This window comes from Labeo rohita, chromosome 10 (genome assembly GCF_022985175.1).
Source record: "Labeo rohita strain BAU-BD-2019 chromosome 10, IGBB_LRoh.1.0, whole genome shotgun sequence".
Classification (NCBI taxonomy): domain Eukaryota; kingdom Metazoa; phylum Chordata; class Actinopteri; order Cypriniformes; family Cyprinidae; genus Labeo; species Labeo rohita.
The window spans coordinates 7,522,388-7,544,742 of NC_066878.1; the positions used below are offsets into that span (position 1 = coordinate 7,522,388).

The window sequence follows — 22,355 nt, forward strand, 5'->3', positions numbered from 1 at the left end:
TCTGACAAATCAGACAGGAGAGTAGTTTAACTTCGGTGGACTTAAACTTAAAATGGTGTGTATTGATGTCTTTCCGTGGTTTAAATAAAACACGTTCTGATGTTCATTCATGTTTTTTCATGCTTGAATCAAGAAAAGACTATCAGTTCACGTGTCGACAGATCTAATAAGGCAATACAGTAATCTGTCACTACACATTAAACAGTATTTCTTAAAAAATGACAACATTTTAAAGCTGATACCTTGTTTCATACCAGAAGTTGCCCTGTCTTGTCTGTCAGTTTCCTCTTTGCTCCATGATGAATTTTTCTCTGCATGATGTGTAGTGCTAGAGCGGAAATGTTTGTCGGACATAGCAACAGTAACTAAGGAGGGCAGGTTTTTGTGTGGTATTGCAAGATAGCGGCGCCTTTACTCTAAAAGCTGTAACAAAACATAATTTTTTCTTTAAAATGGTTACAATAATTGCATTTGTTACATATTTTTTTACTTAAAGTGGAAATAATGTAAACTTGACTGACTGTTTCACTTCCACTTCAGTTGTCATGAAAACAATGTAACAATGCAAAAACTTAATTGCCATCATTTTCTTGAAGCAAAATGAAGCATTTATAAATTTTGAAAAGTTTTTTTTTTTTTTTAAAGTAGTATTTTTTTTTATCAAATACTTTCAGCCCAGTAAGCACAAGCAATTTTCAAAAAAAAAAATAAATAAATAAATAAAAAATTACATAACCTCAAACTTTTGAACAGTTTTTTTCCCCTTCTTTTTTTTCAATTTTAGGTTAAAATGTGGCATTGACAAGTTCTGGACATACTTTTTAAGATTGTGGAAAAAAAATAAAAAATTCAAACCCTAAGCATTTCCACATTAGGCAGGTAAGAGTGTAAAACCTGTTGCATTCAAATCCCAAACTAGTGGCACAGACACACCTCTTCCCTTCAAACATTAACAATGATGAGGACCCCTGCTGATGACAGGAACCGTAATCTTCAGCAAGGGCTCCAAAGGTTGTGAATTACTGATAGAAAGAGACAAATGAGAATCGAAGCAAGCCGAAACAAGTCTAGTTAAAATTCCAGCAGACAGGCTAGGTTAGGACAAATCGGATATGGTGCTGAACATCTCAAGACTACAAGAGTCGACAGAGGGAGAGAAAGAGTGAGAATATGAGAAGGGGACAGACTGCTAAACTTCACAGATGGTACAGCATGGTAAACACGACGATAACAGGAAGACAGCAGGTTAAGAGGATTTTATGGCGTTTAATGAGAATGATACAGATCATTATTAATGCTTTGTAAAGCAATCTGGGATTCCGACAATGGGATAAACGTTATTATGTTACTCCCACTGTAAGACGTGGAAGATTAGATCTGGGGGAGAGGGGAAAAAAAAGGAAGTAGCAGAAACTCCTTTACGATCATCACAACTGCTTTTCAGCATTAACAAACTTCAATGAAATTGCAAACGAGACACATTTCCTTCTTTCCATTTTCAATCCACCTAATCAATTCAGATTAAAATCACTACAAACAAGGTCATATTCCTTTACATGAACTCTTCGCGGAGTAAATGGAAATATCACCAACACCTACCTTCTGCATTTTAGCCTTCCTAGCATTCTGAAGCAGCCTGCGTCCAAGCTTCTTGGCGTACCAAATGGAGGCAAACATAGTGTGGCTGAGTGGAATCTCTCCGTATGAATTATGAGTAAACACTGTGGAGGAGTCACCAGTCTCAGCGTCAGAGAGAGAGAGAGAGAGAGAGAGAGAGGGAGAGAGATGCTGTTCACACTCCTCTCCCCTCAGTAATAATCTACACACACACTCTCAGCCTAGAGCAGGTGAGAGAGAAAGAGGGAGGGCAAAAAGAGACACAGGCTTCTTTGGAGAAGTCGCAAATCTCACATGGACTCTCTCGTTAAAGTCTCAGTGTTTTCTCTTTTTCTTGTCTGCAGGTTTATTTACATTTTGCCAACAGTTTTGAGTCTTCTCCTTTATGGTACTGTATGCAGGATCTAAACTGTGTTGGTGACCCCGGGCCACTGTGGTGCACTTTGTGTGCAAGGGGTAGTACATGAGTCTATCTGGCCCTGGTTCAGGGGCTCTTCTGCCTGTGTGAGAGATGAATGCGGTTCCTCAGGCTAGTTGGATAAATCATCTAACGCTCCTGAGGTTCCTCTGGGACCAAAAACACAATCTGTCTGTGCCATCAGTGAGGGTAAACATAAGCTGCATCCCTCACACCTCGGAAATGCTTTGGATCATTGTCAAATTCACACCTGCGTGAGACCGCTACGGTCGCTGAACAGAATGCTGGAATCTACCTGTAATTGTATCATTAAATGCCACAAGCTATTTTAAATTGTGTTGGAAAGGAAAAAGGAGATTTATTTAAAGAGATATACAGTAGTTCAACCAAAAGTTTACACACTGCATAACCTACGTTCTACTGTGGAACATAAAAGACGACATTTTGAAAAATGTCAATGGGCTCCAATGTTGTTTGGTTCCCAACATTCTTTAAAATATTCTCTTTTGGGTTCTGCAGTGGTAAGCAAGTCATACAGGTTTGGGATGACATGACGGTAAGTGATGGCAGATTTTTAATGTTTAAGTGGACTATCCCAATATCTCATGGTTTTCTCAAAATGGAGACTTACGCTGAAGTCGCTTTCTCCTCAGAACTTACTTCTAAGGAAAGAGAGACATTCTGTCCTCTGGAATTTCAGACAAGGTTTCAACAATACGCTCAAAGATACCAAAGTCTGCAATCACAAGTCAGAAATCTCAATATGAACGTTTTTCATAAAGTTCTTCAAGGACTCTGAGCTATGCTTTGCACATTCACTCTATAGCTCTATACTCTTTGCAACTTAACAATTATCTCAACTCTTTCTATTTTTAACTCGGGATTGTAAGAGACAGCAATTATACTTAATTTAAGCAAAATTAAAGACCCCATTAAAGACAACATGAAATGCATTCGCAACCCATTTACTTGTGTGACACAATTCCAATTTTTCAAAAAGAAAAACTGTAGAGATGTAATTGGTTTTGGTAATGGGTAATTGGTTTTACCCATTAGAAATTGAAGACAAACATTGTTTCTTTGGAATAATGTGCACCAATTAATTCCACAACAAAACCGGGAATGTGTATTATGAAAGCGAATATGGTTCATTTTTATATGGATTTTAAATCTTCTGAGCAATAAGCAACTCAGTTTTGGGGTCATTTTTTAAAAGAAATTAACACTTTTATTCAACAAGAATGCATTAAACGGATCAAAAATTAGAGTTAAGACAGTAAAGTTACCAAAGATTTTCTATTCATCAAATAATCCTGAAAAATGTATCACAGTTTCAACAAAATTAAGCAGCACAACTGTTTTCAACATTGATAACAGTAAGAAACATTTCTTGGGCACCAAAGAATGATTTCTGAAGTATCACGTGACACTGAAAACTGGAGTAATGGCTGCTAAAAACATATAAAGGGGTCACATGATGGTGCTAAAAAAAAAAAAAAAAAAAAAAAAAAAAAACACAAAAACATTATTTTGTGTATTTGGTGTAATGCAATGTGTTTACGCGGTTTGAGGTTCAACAATACATTATTTTCCACATACTGTACATTATTGTTGCTACTCCCCACATTGTGTTATGTGTTAACATAACACAATGTCTGCATTTGTGATCGTAGAAATGACAGACAACAAGCACTACTATACACTGCTCAAAACTCGCATTTAAATAGCCAGTAGCAAATTCTTTAAAATATGAAAACGTACTTACAGGCTGTGAATCAGAAGTGTCACACAGCTACTCTCCCAGGTTCAGGAAACAATCCTCCATAAAATGGACTGCACACGCTCGAATATCTGTGTTGTACTGTTCTGGAACAGTGTTGTAAATATACCTTAACCACTGATTTCAAAGAATAAAAGTTACGCCTTCTTTCTTTGCATATACATTTGGGCGGTGTTATGCAAATCTTCCCACATCATGACGTACACATGTGTGGGCATGTTTGAATAAGCAGTTTTAGTAAGGCATGACAGAGTCTTAACTTTTATAAAGAATATCTTTGAGACTTTAATCTTTGCAACTTTACAGATCTTATATATGCAAAAACTGCTTGTAACACTCCAAAGACAAAGGAAAACATAATATAACAGTATGACCCCTTTAGAAGATTTTTTTTTTTTGGATGGATAGCCATATTGATCAACGCGTTTTTAATTAAAACATGAAACCTCTGATAAATCATTGAACAGAGCCAAGAAGTCACGGATAATGAAAAATGTTTCTTGTCTAATGTGATTAACTGTTATTTGATAATGTTTTTGTACTGCTTAGTTAAAATAAGACTGCTCTACATTTTTCAAGAGCCATCATTTTTAACACTCAGTTGACACACAGATCAATGGTCAGCCCTCATACTTATAAGGCAGTCATTTTTCACACTGATCTGCTAAGTGGGTGTGTGTGAGCAAGTATTACAGCAGGAGGAGAGATTTCATTATTCTTCCTTCCGTTCCCCATCACACCCCAGCATGCGTTTTCACACGCTGCAAATGAGCTTCATTTTAACATCACCGAACGTCTCCGCTGACAACGTCACACATTCACAGAAGCGCTCTCATCAGCAAAAGTGAAAGAACATCTCCACTGAAATCCCAGAGGCTCTTTTACCCGCTCCCAGAGCCATTCACGGTCCTGGACGCACTGATAAGAGCGATCCAGAGCCTACAAATAGATCAGTTCGTCCATCGGCGATAGCAGTTAATCTGAATCGAAACCTTTTTTAGCCTAACTGTACACTACGATGGTAAAACGTTCATAGAATGGGAATACTGAGATCTGATCAGCCAGCTAAGATGTGGAAATGTTAACATGAGGGTGGTGTGGGATAAACAATGAGGCAGGGATGTGATTCGCCCCTGAATGGGGGCGAATGGAGGCGTTACACAGTTACAGAAGCCTTGAGTCATGATGTTACTCACTGATGATCTTCTGGACAACATGGGGGCTGTAGAAATACGGTGGACTGAGTCTTAAAGATAGATACAAATCACATTAAATGAGTGCCAAAAAGGCATAGGCATCAAAAAACATGGTAGAAAGCTTTAATGAACTATATTAAGGTGCACAATTGAACAGGTTATTGAGCAGGAATAAATAGGCTATTCTGGGCTGATAATGAGTACATGAAAATGTTAACAAAGCCACATGTATGGCTTCAGGTTCATAGATCAAGCTCTAATTCAGTTAAATATTTACACAAAGTACATCTGTGAAATTCGCTTTTCAAATAAGGAGATTAATCAAGCGGGTTTATAGCTGAAAGCTAGGCATGATTCAACTCCATATCCTCAGTATTACCAAAAAGGGTAGCGGATACTGAATCTAATCAACCTGTGGGTTTCTATAGCTAGAGAATAAACATAGGAGTCTAAGCAGGAAATATAACTAAGAATAAATTGAATTTGAGGCAATAAATCTCTCCTCAGTGAATCAATAAACAACTCTATTTTGTTAAATGAATACACCTTGTGCTTGTTGCATAACTACTGCACTTCATCTTGAATTCTCATTCTAAATGCTACATATTATTATGATTGTTACATAATTCCAGCAATGAGCCGAATAAAGTGCTCTTGATTTTCCTCAGGCGTAAGCTGATTACAGAATATGAACTATAAAGAATATGAAAATAAATAAAGAACTCTGGTCTATTTCATGAATTCAAGAAGCAATCACACTTTATAGCAGTCTACATGAAACGTTTACTTTGTTAATATACATTGCTACTTATATGAAATAATAAAAAAAAAAATGTTTTGCAGTATGTGCTATTGGTTAATGTTATACATCAGCCAAAAACAGCTATTTGGGTGATGTTTTAGACCAGAAGTTTATAAACATTTTGATGACACTAACCCCAAATATGACCATCGCCTGGCAAGGGACCATATATCTAAAATATATAAACATCTATATATTTTCATGTATAAATATGTGTAAAATATTACTTTTGTTATAAGTCAATGTAATCTTTTTCTCTATATATGGCCATTCTTTTATCAAAGAACTTGCTGATTAACTATCTTAAGTTCTAACTGGTGATTTTAATATCCATGTTGATAATGAAAAAGATGTATTGGGATCAGCATTTATAGACATTCTGAACTCTACTGGGGTCAGACAATATGTGTCAGGACTCACTCGTTGTAATCATACTTTAGATTTAATACTGCCACATGGAATTGATGTTAATGGTGTTGAAATTCAGCAGCAAAGTGATATCTCAAATTATTATCTAGTCTTGCGTTAACTCCATATAGCTAAAGCTGCAAACTCAAATCCTTGTTACGAATATGGCAGAACCATCATTCTACAACAAAAAACTGCTTTGTAAATAATTTTCTTACCTTGTCTCAATTTCTCAGCAAATCCAATAGCTCAGAAAAACTATGGACCCTCTCTTTTCTAGCACTTTAGATACGGTTGCTCCTTTACATTTAAAGAAGATGAGGGAAAACAGTTCGACAATGTGATATATCAAGCACACTGGCACCCTAAAAGGGAGCAGCCAGGAAAATGGAGCACAGCTGGAAGACAACAAAACTAGAGGTATTCCGTACTGCATGGAGGGAAAGTACTTCGACTTACAGAAAAGCTCTAAAAACTGCTAGACCTTTTTAATTGTCATCTCTTCAACTTTAATACAGTGGCTAAATAAACAAAAATAAAGCATCAACAGGTGTAGACATTTCCTAACAGCCCAGCAGTAATGGCTTTATGAACTTCTTTACTTCCAAGATCGATACCATTAGAGATAAAATTCTAACCATGTGGTTGTCACCTACAGTATTGCATCAGACAGTGCACTACAGATCACCTGAGGAATAATTTCACTCATTCTCTGCCACAGGAGAGGAAGAATCGTATAAACTTATCAAATCCAAAACCAACAACATGTATGTTAGACCCTATTCCATCTAAGCTACTAAAACAGATGCTTCCAGAAGTCATAGATCCTCTTTTGAATATTATTAAAAGAAATAATATAAATACTAAAATAAATAGCTGGACAGGACAGGAACTAATGGGAAAAATTATTATTTTTTGTATTGTTGGGGGAAACTGTGGAAATTGCATGGTACAATTAAATCTGGATTATGCTCGAGGCAAATCACCCTTATTTATCAAATGACAAGTTTGATACACAAATTACAGATCACCTGAAAGTTAATTTTCATTTCTGTTGGTGCTGTAAAATGCTTGCCTTAGCAGAGCTCCTTCATTATCAGGTCTGGCTTTGATTATCCTGCGGCGCATCTGTAATAGATGGGCTACAGTGGTGCGTTTTTCAGACTGCATGCATTGCAGCGCAGCTATTGATTTTTGCACGCCAGGGAGCTCTGTGTACGTAGGGAAATTTCCTCGTACTGCCCACTCGTGTCTAGGAAATGAATGGGCCGGGGGGCATTGCATTCTCTAAATAATAGGTCTACCCCAGAGGGGATGTGTGTAAGAAACCAGGGATACAGCATTAGTGATTCTCTAAGCAAGTGCCCTACACTTCATCATGAACACAGAGGCCATCAGAAGCAGCAGACTGAGGGGTCATTCAGTCAGACGCTGTTCATTAAAGAAGGCTTTATGGAGTAAGTAAAATTGGGAGGGCGGCTTTGAGACCATCCGAAGCCCTGGACTTTAAGGTTGTGTGGGGGACAAGTGTGAATGTGGACGAGTGCTGAAAGGATCGTTCTGATCAGCATAGGAAGCACATATGCATACATATTCCAGAATCCCTTGCCCATCAATTCTACTTCATTCTGAAAATACATTCTAAGCACTTGCCATTCCCTCAGCAAACATAATCACAATCCAACTCTACACACAAACACACCCACACACATTAGGATTCAAAGCATGCATCCAGAAAACAGTATTTCCCCATCTGAAAGGGTAAAATCATTTCTCGCTCAGATATGTCACTCATGGCCGAAATGCTAAAATCAATCACATATCATCTGAAGGTGATAGCCACTGAGATGGCAGCAGAAAAGTGGCAGTACACCTTCATATGACAGAGCCTTAGAAAGAAAAAAAAAAGAATAAAAGGAATGAAAGAATGGAAGAAAATGAAGGAGGAATGAAAGAACTAAAAAAATAAACAAATGAATGAATAAACAAAAGACAGAAGGAATGAAAGATATAAAAGTACAAAAAATGAAAGAGAAAAAAGGCAAACAAAAGAACGACAAAAGAAAGACAAAGAAGAGTGAACAAACTAAACAGAAAAACAGAGAATGAATAAACAAATGAAAGAATGAAGGAAAGAAATTAATGAAAGAAAGAAAGAAACAAAAAAAGAATAACAAACAAATGAAAGCAGCTAAAGCCCAAACAAATAAAAGAGAAAAAGGCAAACAAAAAAGTAACAACAAAAAGAAAGAATGAGCAAACAAATGAAAGAATGAAGGAAAGAAATTAATGAAAGAATGAAAGAAAGAACGAAAGAACGAACAAACAAACAAAAGAAAGAAAGAAAGAAAAGAAAATAGGAAAAAAAGGAATAAACAAAAGATAGAATGAATGAAAGAAGTGAAAAAACAAATGAAAGAAAAAAGGCAAACAAAAGAAAAAACAAGAGTGAACAAACTAAAAAGAAAAACATACAGAATGAGTAAAAAAAATGAAAATGAAGAAAAGAAATTAATGAAAGGAAAAGAAAAAGGAAGGAAGAACGAAAGAAAGAAAGAAAGACAGAAAAGAAAAAAAGGAATGAACAAAAGATAAAAACGAATGAAAGCAGAAAAGCCCAGACGAAAGAGAAAAAAGGCAAACAAATAAAACAAATGACAAAAAGAAAGAAAAAACAAAACAAACTAAACAAAAACTAAACAGAAAAACATACAGAAAAAGTAAACAAATGAAAGAACAAAGAAAAAACTAACAAAAGAAAGAAAGATTTAAAAATTAAAAAAGAAATGAACAAAATGAATGTATGAAAAGTGAAAAACAAATGAAAGAAAAACGAAAACAAATGAAATAGAAAAAAGAAACAAACAAAAGCAAAAAACTAAAAACAAATGAAAGTGAAAATGCAAACAAAAGAACAAAAAGAAAAAAGAGTGAACAAACTAAACAGAACAAAAATACAGAATGAGTAAATGAAAGAACGAAGAAAGAGAAGAGAAGAGAAGAGAAGAGAAGAGAAGAGAAGAGAAGAGAAGAGAAGAGAAGAGAAGAGAAGAGAAGAGAAGACAAGAAAAGAAAAGAGAAGAGAAAAAAGAAAAGAAAAAAGAAAAGAAGAGATTACAGATTAGTGATCTCTAACAAGTAATCCCACAGTTATTGCTGTTGGCAGATGGATCAGGCTGTGTGTACTCGAAAGGTTGTAATGATAAGATTAAAATGTGTGTGTATTGTACAACAGTGTTAGTAGAACACACACACACACACACACACACACACTCAGATCAGCATTAGTCTCTCAACAGTAGGAATCACACAGCCATACGATTCCATTGATCCCATTTACTGAGCCACATCATGACCTTGACTCTATGGACTTTGCTTTGTCCCCCACATACAGTACACAGTTATGTCATGTCAAGGGTGAACCATGGCTATGTACCCATGGTCTCAATACACAAATAAATACACAAAAAAGTTAGCACCAAATATACACTATTTACTTTCTTAAAACAAATTCCTGATCTTATTGTGAACAATTTGGTTCTGACATTACTAGGCCCTTCTATTTATTTATTTATTTTTTTTAAGAGACCTCACCCACTTTTCCACAAAACAATCAATTCCTTACATCTAAATGATGTCATCAGTCAGCACCTGTGCATTGATAAACAATGGAATGATGATGGCATGCAGTCATAGGTGGGATGCGTTGGTATGCATGAGCAACATACAGTGGGGAGGGGAGATTCCTGGCCCACGAAAAGGGCAGAGGCTCTGACAGGGGACCACATCAAAGTGATCTGTAGCTCAGGCTCCAGCAGGTCCCTTTACCCCCCACTGTCCTGCCTATAGCACCTTCTCAATTTGCATCTAATACTGTGACCGTATAGCATGAGAGGGAAACTGCAAGGACTTAGCAATAGGAACAGGGGAAAAAGGGTGATTTCTGTATGATCTTTCAGATCCTGAGAGGTTTGTAATAACAGGCATAATTTACAGGATGTACATAGATTTTTTACAGTCTTGGTAAGAATGCCTTAAAATCTTTATACACTAACATATTTTGACCTCTGCACAACAGCATCAGGGTTTGGCTGTATCTTGCCGTACCCACTGGCAAGCGTTCGTCAAACACGTAAGAGGGCCTTAATTCTGCTTCCCTCTGCAAATGTTAACAGGAAGCAGACGGAAAGCATGAGGCTAAGAGCCTTAAATGAGCTGTTTCTCTTTAAATTGCCTTTGATCCATCTGAAATGGAAGAGCAGAAGGTACACTTTTATTCTGCGCATGCTGAAATATCAACATCAAATTAGACACAATTTTGCGGATGGCAGTTCCATCAAGGTTTTGTAAAGGAGCACGGGATGAGGGCTCGGAATCTGCCCCTTCCAGGAAATCTCCCACTGCCTGCCATATGCATTTACCCTCTAATAGCAAATCAATTTCTCTGGAGCCCTTATTGTGTAATGGATTCTGGCTGAAACGCAACCTCCATTGCCCTCCCTTCCAGTTTTTGCTGTCTTCTCCTTCCGACTGCCTCTCTCTCTTGGTTTCCAGCCTGTGGTGGGTAATTTGGGGTGTTAATTGCAGTGTGTTATTGTGTCCTGTCAGGTTGGAAAGGAAGCGCTGGGAAGCCACTTTAAGATGCCAACACGCGTGCACACATGGAGCTCTCCGTGGTGCTGCAATGCTATCTTGTACTTTACACAAATGATACGTCTCAATGGGACCCAATAGCGCTCTTTCTTTTTCTCTGCCAGTGACTGAGCTGCTTTAAAGTGCACTAAAACTGAGTTATATCACCACTGCACCAGCAATCACCCGAACCACAGGGAAGACTCATGTGCTCAATTTAAACTACCAATGACTCACTGTTAAATGCGACTACTGTGGCTAGGAAATACTTTCAAGTGCATTGTATGCTTTTCAGGGAATAAATTTCTCTCTTTAACAAAGCTGTGAGGTGAGCGCTGATGGAGCTAAACTCGAGTTTCCAGGTGCAGTCTGGGAGATTAAAGGCGGTCGGTGCTTTAGACACTCCGACACAAATCAGGAAGTGTAACAGTAGAGCGGTGCACAGCAGCAGGGAATGAGGTAGATAAGAGCTCTCCAGTCAGATAAATACAGAAGGTTGAGGACAGGAAGAGATTAGGACCTACAGTCCACTTTTTACACCAGAACAGTGTAATGTTATCAAGACGAGAAAAAAAAAAAAAAAAAAAAAAAAGATCTGAAAATTGTCTGCTTTTAAACAGCAGGAGCATACAGCTGCCTATATGATTACATTAATATAGTTTGGTTAAAAAATAGAATGTCAACTGCATGTTATAACCTTAAATTTGGTTACCTTAAAGGAACAGTTCACTCTAAAATGAAAATTCTGTCAGTAATTACTCAACCTCATGTCATTCCAGACCCACAAAACCTTGACCTAAGATGTTTTTGATGAAATCCAAGAGCTTTCTGGTCCTGCATTGACAGCAACTGATGTTCTTACTACCTTTCTGGGCCTTGAACATGTCAGTTGCATTGCAGTCTATGGAACAACATGAAGGGGAGTAATTAATGACAGCATTTTCAGTTTTTAGGTGAACTACCCCTTTAAATTTTCTGTACCCTACATCAAATTGTAAGAAATCAAACTGGAATGTCTGTCTGTGCTAAAGTTTCTTATGCTCATACACTGTGTGCAGAATTATTAGGCATGTTGATATTCTGGTCATATTTTTTTTCCAAACACATTTTACCAATTCCAAACCACATCAGTCTTAATAACTACTGTTAATTTTGTGTTTAATCATTTATATGTGATATATAATTGTCCGTGAAGGCTGGAAGTGAAAAACTCCTTATATTCAGGTGTGCAGAATTATTAGGCATGTTTTCGTTTACAGCTAAAATGAGCCAAAAAAGAGATTTAACCCAGACTGAAAAGTCCAAATTATTAAATGCCCATGAGAAGAATGCAATACTAATGCATTACAAGAATTTGCAAAGTTAAGGCTTGACCATTGGACAGTAAAATGCTTGTTGAGTCTGCATGGTCAGAAAAAACAGGTGGAGAAGAAAAGATGCATGTTAACTGCAAAAGAATTAGGAATTAAGGTGAAGAATTAGGTGTGACACCATCAGGAACCGTTTCCAGTTCTCCAGCGCCACCATTTTCCAGAACTGCAACCTACCTGGAGTCTTCAGAAGTACAATGTGTCAGGTTCTCAGAGACTTTGCTTGGTAAAAAATCCTAAAAAATGCCCCTGACTTAATAAGAATAACAAGCTGACGTCTTGTGAAATACATGAAGACAGTTTTTTTATATGCTTTAGAGACAGATAAGTTGAGAGTGACTCTTGAAGGACAAGCATCACATCCTCTTGTGCCTCTGATTCAAGAATTTATCTTCCAAAATCTGGCAGTAAGTTTTGGGAGTTCATGTTTAGTCTCTTATCCTGAAAAGTCTGACTTGCAGAGATGGACTAAAATGAACTCCCAAAACTTACTGCCAGATTTTAGAAGATAAATTCTTGAATCAGAGGTACAAGAGGATGTGATGCTTGTCCTTCAAGAGTCACTCTCAACTTATCTGTCTCTAAAGCATATAAAAAAACTGTCTTCATGTATTTCACAAGACGTCAGCTTGTTATTCTTATTAAGTCAGGGGCATTTTTTAGGATTTTTTACCAAGCAAAGTCTCTGAGAACCTGACACATTGTACTTCTGAAGACTCCAGGTAGGTTGCAGTTCTGGAAAATGGTGGCGCTGGAGAACTGGAAACGGTTCCTGATGGTGTCACACCTAATTCTTCACCTTAATTCCTAATTCTTTTGCAGTTAACATGCATCTTTTCTTCTCCACCTGTTTTTTCTGACCATGCAGACTCAACAAGCATTTCACTGTCCAATGGTCAAGCCTTAACTTTGCAAATTCTTGTAATGCATTAGTATTGCATTCTTCTCATGGGCATTTAATAATTTGGACTTTTCAGTCTGGGTTAAATCTCTTTTTTGGCTCATTTTAGCTGTAAACGAAAACATGCCTAATAATTCTGCACACCTGAATATAAGGAGTTTTTCACTTCCAGCCTTCACGGACAATTATATATCACATATAAATGATTAAACACAAAATTAACAGTAGTTATTAAGACTAATGTGGTTTGGAATTGGTAAAATGTGTTTGGAAAAAAAATATGACCAGAATATCAACATGCCTAATAATTCTGCACACAGTGTATATATCATTCCAGTAAGTTCAAACAGCCAAAACCTGAAATTTTGGTGAATTTGGTGACATATGATAGTATAAAAACATCAAATATCAATAGCCACTATATGGCTGTAGTACTCATGGCTGCATATAGGCTGCAATCTATAAAACATTGTAGTAACAAACTTAACCTCTTAAGTTTTAGTTATCACCACAAGTTAATATTATAGAATTAAATTAAAAAATAATAATAAACATTTGTGTTAGGTGAGACTATACAAAGATGCCAAAATATGCTTATAGACAAATCTAACCATGCTATAAGAAAAATATGAAGTAGGAGACAGAGTAATAATTTATTTCTATATAAAAACCCCCATCAAATTTCAATAACTCAAAGTAAAATGGCACCAAATGGTGCCAAACAGGTAAAAATAAAAAATAAACCTGACAAGTAGCATGTTTCAGACATTTTTTTAAAATTTGGAATCATCAACAAATCTTACAGTAGGACTTTGATCTGACTCTGAAGTGTGTGTGTGTGTGCGCGCACACACTGGCTAAGTGGCACCAAAAGAAAAAAAAAAAAAGCTCAGTCATTCTGCATATTCAGTATTGGATATATTGGACAAACGCAAAAAAAAAAAAAGAAAAAAAATGCTGTATTTCCTTATTCATTTCCTATGAGTGCCCATTTTTGTCCACGAAGGAGAAAATAAGGATTTATTTATTTTTTTTTAACTACTTAACTTTGTTGAATAGCGTCAACTTTTTGTGTGTGTGTTCAGGTGGTAAACTTAGGAAAAGCACCCAAGTCTAGTACCACTCAGATTAAAAAAAAAAAAAATTAAAGGAAAAAAAAAAAAAAAAGAACTTGCCCGAATTTGTCCCAGTGGATGCTTGAGGGTTAAAACAACTGTCTATTTTAATAAATACCTCAATGTAATTTTTTTCCTGTTATGGCAAAGCTGAATTTTCATTCCTCTAGTCTTTAGTGTCACATGATCCTTCAGAAATCATTCCAACATGCTGATTTTGTGCTCAATATTTACTTATTTTAAAATGTAATAATGTCTCACAATATTACTATTTTTACTGTATTTTTTATCTAGCCATGGTGAGCATAAGCAACATTTACATAAATAAAATTGCAGAATTTTTCCCAAGATAACTTTTATTCTCCTAAACGGAGGTTCACAGTCGGTCGGCGGCTGTGACAGGCAGAGTCTGGGTCATGAATATTCATAAATGATGTTATTATTCATAAATTCATATTTTTTTATATTCTAAAAATGATTTGCTAAAACGGCAGACATTAGTAAGCAGCCTCAGCCACAGTGTAGCAACCAGATGCTCGATTGTAAAGTCTGTTTTATGTAGCTAGGTACTTTTTTCCCCATTCTCAATGAGGTCAGGAAAAACAAACCTCTTTAAAATATCCGAGCAAATTTAGACATTTCTAAAAGTCATTATGGTACGCCCCTGCATCTGATCAACAAATATAGACAAGCGGCCCTTACTCTGAAAAAGCAAGCTCCGATCTCTCGAGTTCTCATTTTTATTTCAAAAAGGACGACACCGAGTGCATCAATATAATGAGCTGAGCAGAAACAACATAAACATGTGCTGGGCGTCGGGTCCTGGAGGTCTCTGAAACCCTGTCAGTAAAACCCACTTCACATTCTCTCTGTCGTTTAGCACTTGCAGTGCAGCATAACCCTGTTAGAGCTACTTACACTCATTAGAGATACAGGGTGAAGGTCACACACACACACAAATGCACACACACACACACACACACACAATAACAAGGTCGGACTCAAGCGTGGGTCTGATTATTAAAAACATTGCAGTCGGGCACATCTGTTACCAGGCAACTGCCAGGATCTGACTGCATTCATGGGCTTTAAGAAGACAGATTTAAGAAGGGAGGACACAATAACATGTGCCCTAAGTATAAAACATCAACGCTGGGATTTGCTATAATAACGGAGACAAATACTAATCAATACAGTCGCATAGTGTAACAAAATATTCCCTTTTCATCAGTGATTTGGCCCAGGCAGACATTTCATCACCATTAAAAACTTAAAACAGTTTTTGGCTTGAAGGATGCATTTCAAACAGTCTGTGAGGACTGATCGGGACGTCTAGATATGTTCTCTTTTAATCCCCAGTCTCTGTAATCTGCAATTAAGGAGACAGTTTAGTATTCATATCACTGTGTTTGCTTTGGTTAAGAATGACCTTCCTCAGCATCTGTGTGAGGAGAGAGAGCAAAAGAAAAAAGAAAGAGAGCTAAGGAACAACAACATGCCTTTGCTTTGACACTGCACATCCGCACTGGCTAAATATGTAACTTTAATAACAGACATCAGAAAATATGATACTGCGATGCTTAATATGGCAAATGTAATGTACATAATGTAGTCCTGCCTTTAATTTAAAAGAGTCAGTCATCTTATTTAAATGCAGACTGTGCATTTTTTTCAAGAAGTGAACTAAGTTGCTCCAATATTGACTCTGCTGACACAGTTAACCAAAAAAATGTTAAAACAAGTATTTAATAGCAGCAACAGGTTCTATAATTAAAGTTATACAATGAAGCAAGTAAACCACCAGAAAAAGAAACAGATGGGTGGCACATGTGACTCTCCTGGCTGTTCTCTAAAGCTGGAAGCATCTTTCTGCTCTCATGTAATTTTCCAATTCAACAATATTAAGTGTATTTAGATGATTTACCTGTCAGGATCTGTCGATCTGTAAAATGAACCCTTTAAGGATTCTTTCTCACTATTCTCAGTTTCTTCTTGATATGAATCACTGTATATTCGTTTTGTGGGTAAATTATCCCTTTAACAAAGTGAGTGTTTTATCCACAATGGCTTAAAGTCTCTAATATTCTCTAAAATCAATAAATATATGCTTGAGAGCAAGCCAAGCGCTGCGATCGTCATTGCAGGTGGGAGTACTGCATGTCAAGGATTCTAATTGCTTCAGACCCTCAGCAACTGTAAATGGTTTAGCATCAAATAATATGTAATTTTACTGTGGTTTTGCAAGTACATCGGAGAATTATTGTATAATTTACAGTGTGAAAAAAACATTTAAAAAAAAAACTGTTAGATCTTGCATAAACAACTTTGCTTTTCTAATTTTTGTTATCAGTAATTCAGATCGGGATGTTTGTAATGCATTTCATATAATTTAGTTACTGTTTATTTCACTATTTTAGTATTACTGTGTGTGTGTGTGTGTTTGTGTTTGTGTTTGTGTTTGTGCACTGTCTATACATGACTATTGGCTGTTTTTATGTACAAACTACTTACTATAAAATCTGACTTGCGGTGTTTTCTGTTGTACCACTCACATTATTATGATGTTTATCACTACATTTAGATTGGCATAAGGTTAAATAAACACAGAAGTGGTCTGCGGTGGTGTTCTGAAAAGAGGAGGCAAAGTCCTCAAAGTTTTTTTTAACCAAATGTAATTTCATGTCCCTGTCGCATTTTCTTCTTGTCACATTTTCTTAAACATTACTTACAGAAAAAAAAATATACATATATTTTATATATTTACATTAACAGTGTAATCAATATTCTATTTGTGACCCTGGACTAAAAAAAACAGTCATAAGGATCAATTTTCTGAAATTGAAATGTATACATCATCGGAAATCTACATAAATAAGCTTTCCATTGATGTATGGTTTGTTAGGATAGGACAATATTTGGTCGAGATACAACTATATTTGAAAATCTGGAACCTGAGGGTGCAAAAACATCAAAATATTGAGAATATCGCCTTTAAAGTTGTCCAAATGAAGTTCTTAGCAATGCATATTACTAATCAAAATACGTTTTGATATATTTATGGTAGGAAATTTACAAAATATCTTCATGGAACATGATCTTCATTTAATATCCTAATATCCATATAATCTATTTTTGGCTATTGCAACAAATATACCCATGCTACTTTAATTGTGGTCCAGGGTCACATTTATTAAAGGAGAAGTCCACTTCCAAAACAAAGATTCACACATAATGTACTCACCCCTTTGTAATCCAAGATGTTTGCCTTTCTTTCTTCAGTCGTAAAGAAATTATGTTTTTTGAGGAAAACATTTCTGCATTTTTCTCCATATAATGGACTGATATGGAGCCCCGATTTTGAACTTCCAAAATGCAGTTTAAATGCGGCTTCAAACGATCCCAAATGAGGTTGTAAACGATCCCAGCCGAGGAAGAAGGGTCTTATCTAGCAAAACGGCTGGTTATTTTCATTAAAAAAAATACAATTTAAATACTTTTTAATCTCAGACGCTCGTCTTGACTTTCTCTCCCTGAACTCCGTGTATTCTGCCTCAAGAATAGGGTATGTCGAAAAACTTCAATCGTATTTTCTCCCTCAACTTCAAAAATCATTTTAAAATCATCCTACACCACTGCAGAAGTACTGACACAGTCTTTGCAAAGTGACCATGCAAAGAAGATCAAACACCCTTAAAAAAAAAGGTAAAACAGTGATATAGGACAATTTTGAAGTTGAGGGAGAACATGAGATGGGAGTTTTTCGACATACCCTAACTGTCATGAACCGGAAAAAAGCAGTCCAGGCAGATTAAGACAAGACAAGTGTTTGGCATTAAAAAGTATATAAATTGTATTATTTTTATTAAAATAATCAAAAAACAACTTCTTTACAACTGAAGAAAGAAAGACATGAACATCTTGGATGACAAAGAGCCGAGTACATTATATGTGAATCTTTGTTTTGGAAGTGGACTTGTCCTTTAAAGCCAAGTTAGTGATTTTTAGCATTTTACATTTATTCCAAAATAATAATTCAAGGCAGTAACAATTTTAACAATATATTTAATTTGCAAACTTATATTCAGCGACTTTTTTTTTTTTAAATAGTTAACTTTTTTTTTTTTTTTTCGGGACCATCGGCCATCAAAGCTCAGTAAATACTGGTAACAGACAATTTACTTTAAATTTCACCAAGCTGATTATTCACTAAAAACTCACAGATCACATTTTCAGGCCATTTCAAGTCTAATTTTGATGTAACAAAGTGGTTATGTCTAAGTGTGTGAGTTGTTTACTTACTTTTTAAATTAGTCTTCCTATTAACATCATTATATTGTTCATTCAGGCTCATTCATGTTTGTGCACAAACACAAGAGGCAGGATTTATCACATGAACCAATCACAGCCAATCATAGCCAGTCATATCCAATCATATCACAACTGCCTCCTCTGACGTGACTTTCCCCCATTCATTTTCAATTAAACCTTAAAGTATACTCCACTTTTTACGCGTACACGAGGGACAGAGTACAGTGCGTGTGACACGAATTTCGACATCACAATAGTACACGCACCACCTGTGCATACTTTGTACGTGCAGGTCGCACATGCGCATTTAAGGTATTTCGCAGTAATCAGTTGTTCCACAGGGTGGCAAAACTGTCCCGGACTGTTGTTTCACAAGAGAAAACGAAACTAAAGAGACGGAACAACAACAACAAAATAGTGGAGACTTCAACAACAGATGCTCATATTGACAAGCGGGTATGAGAGGGTATGAGACACCTCAGCTTTGGTTTAAAAAAAAGTTCAAAAACATTTGTTATTGGTCATAACTTATGAACTTATAAGAATATAGAGCAGACACTGGACATGGATGACTTTCTATAGCAACTTCATATTCTTAACAGGATATGTTTACAGTGCAACATAGTTTATTCAGAAACAATTTGCAATTCCATTTGATAATAGTGGTGCAGAAATTATACACTCACCTAAACAGCTGTTGACAATAAACAAAAAGTAAAGCACTTCTGATGAGCTTCTAAGTGTGTGTTCATGAAAACAAATCCCTCACTGGCAAAACAAAACCACTGACAAGCACTGTTTACTCTCCACACTGCATAAAAACATACCGGGCTCCTGTAACTCTCTAAACACTACTTTCACTATAAATCTTTCTCTCTGAGAGTTTGTAAAGGTGAATACTACAGTATGCTTTAGGAAACATCATGAGTCCTGACTCCTAAAACCCCTTCAAAACAGAGTCTATGAACAGACTAATGAGTTCATCCTTATTTTTTTTTTTTTAAAACCCCGGAGCCAATTTCATTAAGCTCATGCTTCAGGGCAGACATAAGCGCTTTAGTTAAAGTGATGTGACAAAAATGAGAAGACCTTAAAACAATTAGTATGCTAATGGAACAAATTCAAACTCCTTGACTTCACGTTACATGCACTGGGAAAATAATGCCTGACTGTGGTAGATATGCTGTGCTTGTTGAGACACAAGCGTGACAAAATAGCACGCCTCATATTGAAAATGAACACAGATGGCTGTTGCGATTTGAATATGTTTTTACTGTGTCGCCATGTCTTAGCTAGGCAGTTCTGGGTGGTTTACTGGCCTAAAGGTGTGGTTACATTTACTGTTGTTCAGCAAACGTTCACAGGCGAAATCCAGTCATTTTAATAGGAATTCACATGATCTGGAATTTAATGTGAGGACGAAAGATTTCCACATACAAATTCACTCCATTAACTGACCCTTTGCAAAGTCTGACATGCCATGTCGCGCCGCACTCACGTTCTCACGCAGTGAAAAATACATCGCAGAGGAAAGGGGAAACTGACAATGCACCAACTGACAAGACAGAGCAGGTTACTTTTAGTATGAAACACTCCATTTTCAAATTTAGTCTTTTTTTCAGAAATTCAAACAATAAATACTGTTTTGTGGCTCTTTAATGTGTTGTGACAGATTGTTGTAGCACCTCACCTTAAGCGACACATAAAGAGATCATCTTTTTCTCTTGACTAGTCATAACACAAAATAAACATGGCTGAACATCAGAAGGTATCTTCTTATAACCACAGAAATACACAGTCATACAATCAATACACATTATTTTTCAAGTTCAAGTCCACCGACATTAATATTCTCCTATTCTCCTGTCTGATTTGTTTGTCAGACAAAAATGGCAGATTCTGTGTTATGATTGGTTAATTCGCATGTCAAATCAAACTTCTGAGGAAGGGTCAATTGAGCTTTTGTGTGACTTCTGTGCAGTGTTATTGTTAAATCTAGAAATTGATTTCATTAATTGAAATGTTGAAATGAAATATAAATATTAGATAAAACTTAGAAAATTAGAAATGTTGAAAATTGGAAATGTTATTACAAAATATTAGTATTTAGATAAGAGTTTGTAATTTTTTTTTTGTAAAATATATTAGTATTTTTTTTAATAATATTATTTGTATAAAAAAATTAAAAATATATATTTTTTCAAAAATACATTTTTATTCATTTTTAAATTATATTATTTAATTATAATATAATAATTTATAATATCCAATATTATTTAAAAACTTTATTATAAATAACATTATTCATTATTATTAAATATTTATTATTAATAGTATCATATTATATTATTTAATAATATTTAAAGCTGTTATTATAAATATGACATTAAATAATCTGATATCAAATATGATATCAAATAAAGTACAATATATTTATATGTACAGCATTATTTGCATTTTAAAAAAGTATTTAAAAATAACATTCAATATTAACTAAAATTAGAAATTGTTTTCATTAGTTGACAATGCTAACTGAAATAAAACAAATATTAGATGAAAAACTCATATTAGAAATACTGAAAATTGGAAATGTTATGAAATGTTAGTATTTAAATAATAGCATGTAAATGATTTTTTGTAAAATAAATATATTAATAAATTAAAAAATAATATTATTTGCATAAAAATTCTCTCTCTCTCTATATATATATGTATTTAATTATAGTTTTTAATTATAATATAATAAATCATAATTTTCAATATTATTTAATAATATTATAAATATAACATTACAAATTTTAAAAAGAAAAGCAAAAGATATTGAAAATTGTTAAATACAGTCGTATTTATATATATTTTGTTCAAATAATTTTGATTATTAATAGGATCATATTATATTATTTAATAATATTTAAAGCCGTTATTATAAATATGACATTAAATAATCTGATATCAAATATGATATCAAATAATATCAAATAAAGTACAATATATTTAGATGTATAGCATTATTTAAATGTAATAAAATATTTTAAAATAATGTTTGGTATTAACTAAAATTAGAAATTGTTTTCATTAATTGAAATAATAATATAATATAAATGTTAGATAAAAAACTTAGAAAATTAGAAATGTTGCCTTGAACCAACTCAAATGTTCATGTTAAAGTACTAAAATGTTTAGAAACTAAAATAAAAATAAATGAAAGCTAAATAGAAATATTAAAAAATAAATAATAATGACAAAAGCAAATGACAAAAGTACTAAAACTTAAAATAAAAGCTAAATTTAAAATATTAATAAATACTATAATAGTATATAAATAACACTAACACTGCTTCTAATTAAACTGTGCTTCACATATTGCTACACTATTATCAATCTTTTTTTGCTAATCTGACCAAACTACAGTAAGTCACACATTAAAATAAAAGAATAAAAAAGGTATGGGCAGTAAAAAATTGTGACAAGGAAACAGTGCTAAAAATACTTTAACATATTTCTTCCTGTTGGCAGCTGTGCTAAATTATTTTGATACGGATTTAACGGTAACAAATTTGTGATTAATTAATGTATTTAGGTCTCTCCACAACTCTCCTTTCTCTTTTTTTTTTTAGTTCTTCCCCTCGCCCTCCACCCCTCCTCTTTCCTTTCTTTTCGAGGTAATTGCCTGATCTCTAATTCCACCCAAGGCTCATCTCCCAGACAATCAAGCCTGCTCCTTTACTCCGACCTGGGCACATACAGAGCCCTGACTCTGAAGTAATCATTTCACCAGGGAGGAGAGATAACCAAACAATCACCATTA

General features: G+C 35.0%; 1 protein-coding gene across 27 annotated transcripts in view; it reads right to left on the reverse strand.

Moving 5' to 3' along the window:
- The window catches only part of dlg2 (discs, large homolog 2 (Drosophila)), a 273,796-nt gene that overhangs the window by 137,857 nt on the left and 113,584 nt on the right, over positions 1-22,355 (reverse strand). For 2 of the 27 annotated variants that reach the window (XM_051121198.1, XM_051121197.1), the window contains exon 1: positions 1,600-1,773. The exons of 24 other annotated variants lie outside the window; for them this stretch is intronic. In XM_051121198.1, the coding sequence (XP_050977155.1) occupies positions 1,600-1,677 (78 nt within the window). In that variant the 5' untranslated portion in view covers positions 1,678-1,773. Of the gene's footprint in view, positions 1-1,599; positions 1,774-22,355 lie in introns of those variants that run through there. One more of the 27 variants, XM_051121203.1, reaches the window with a different exon arrangement.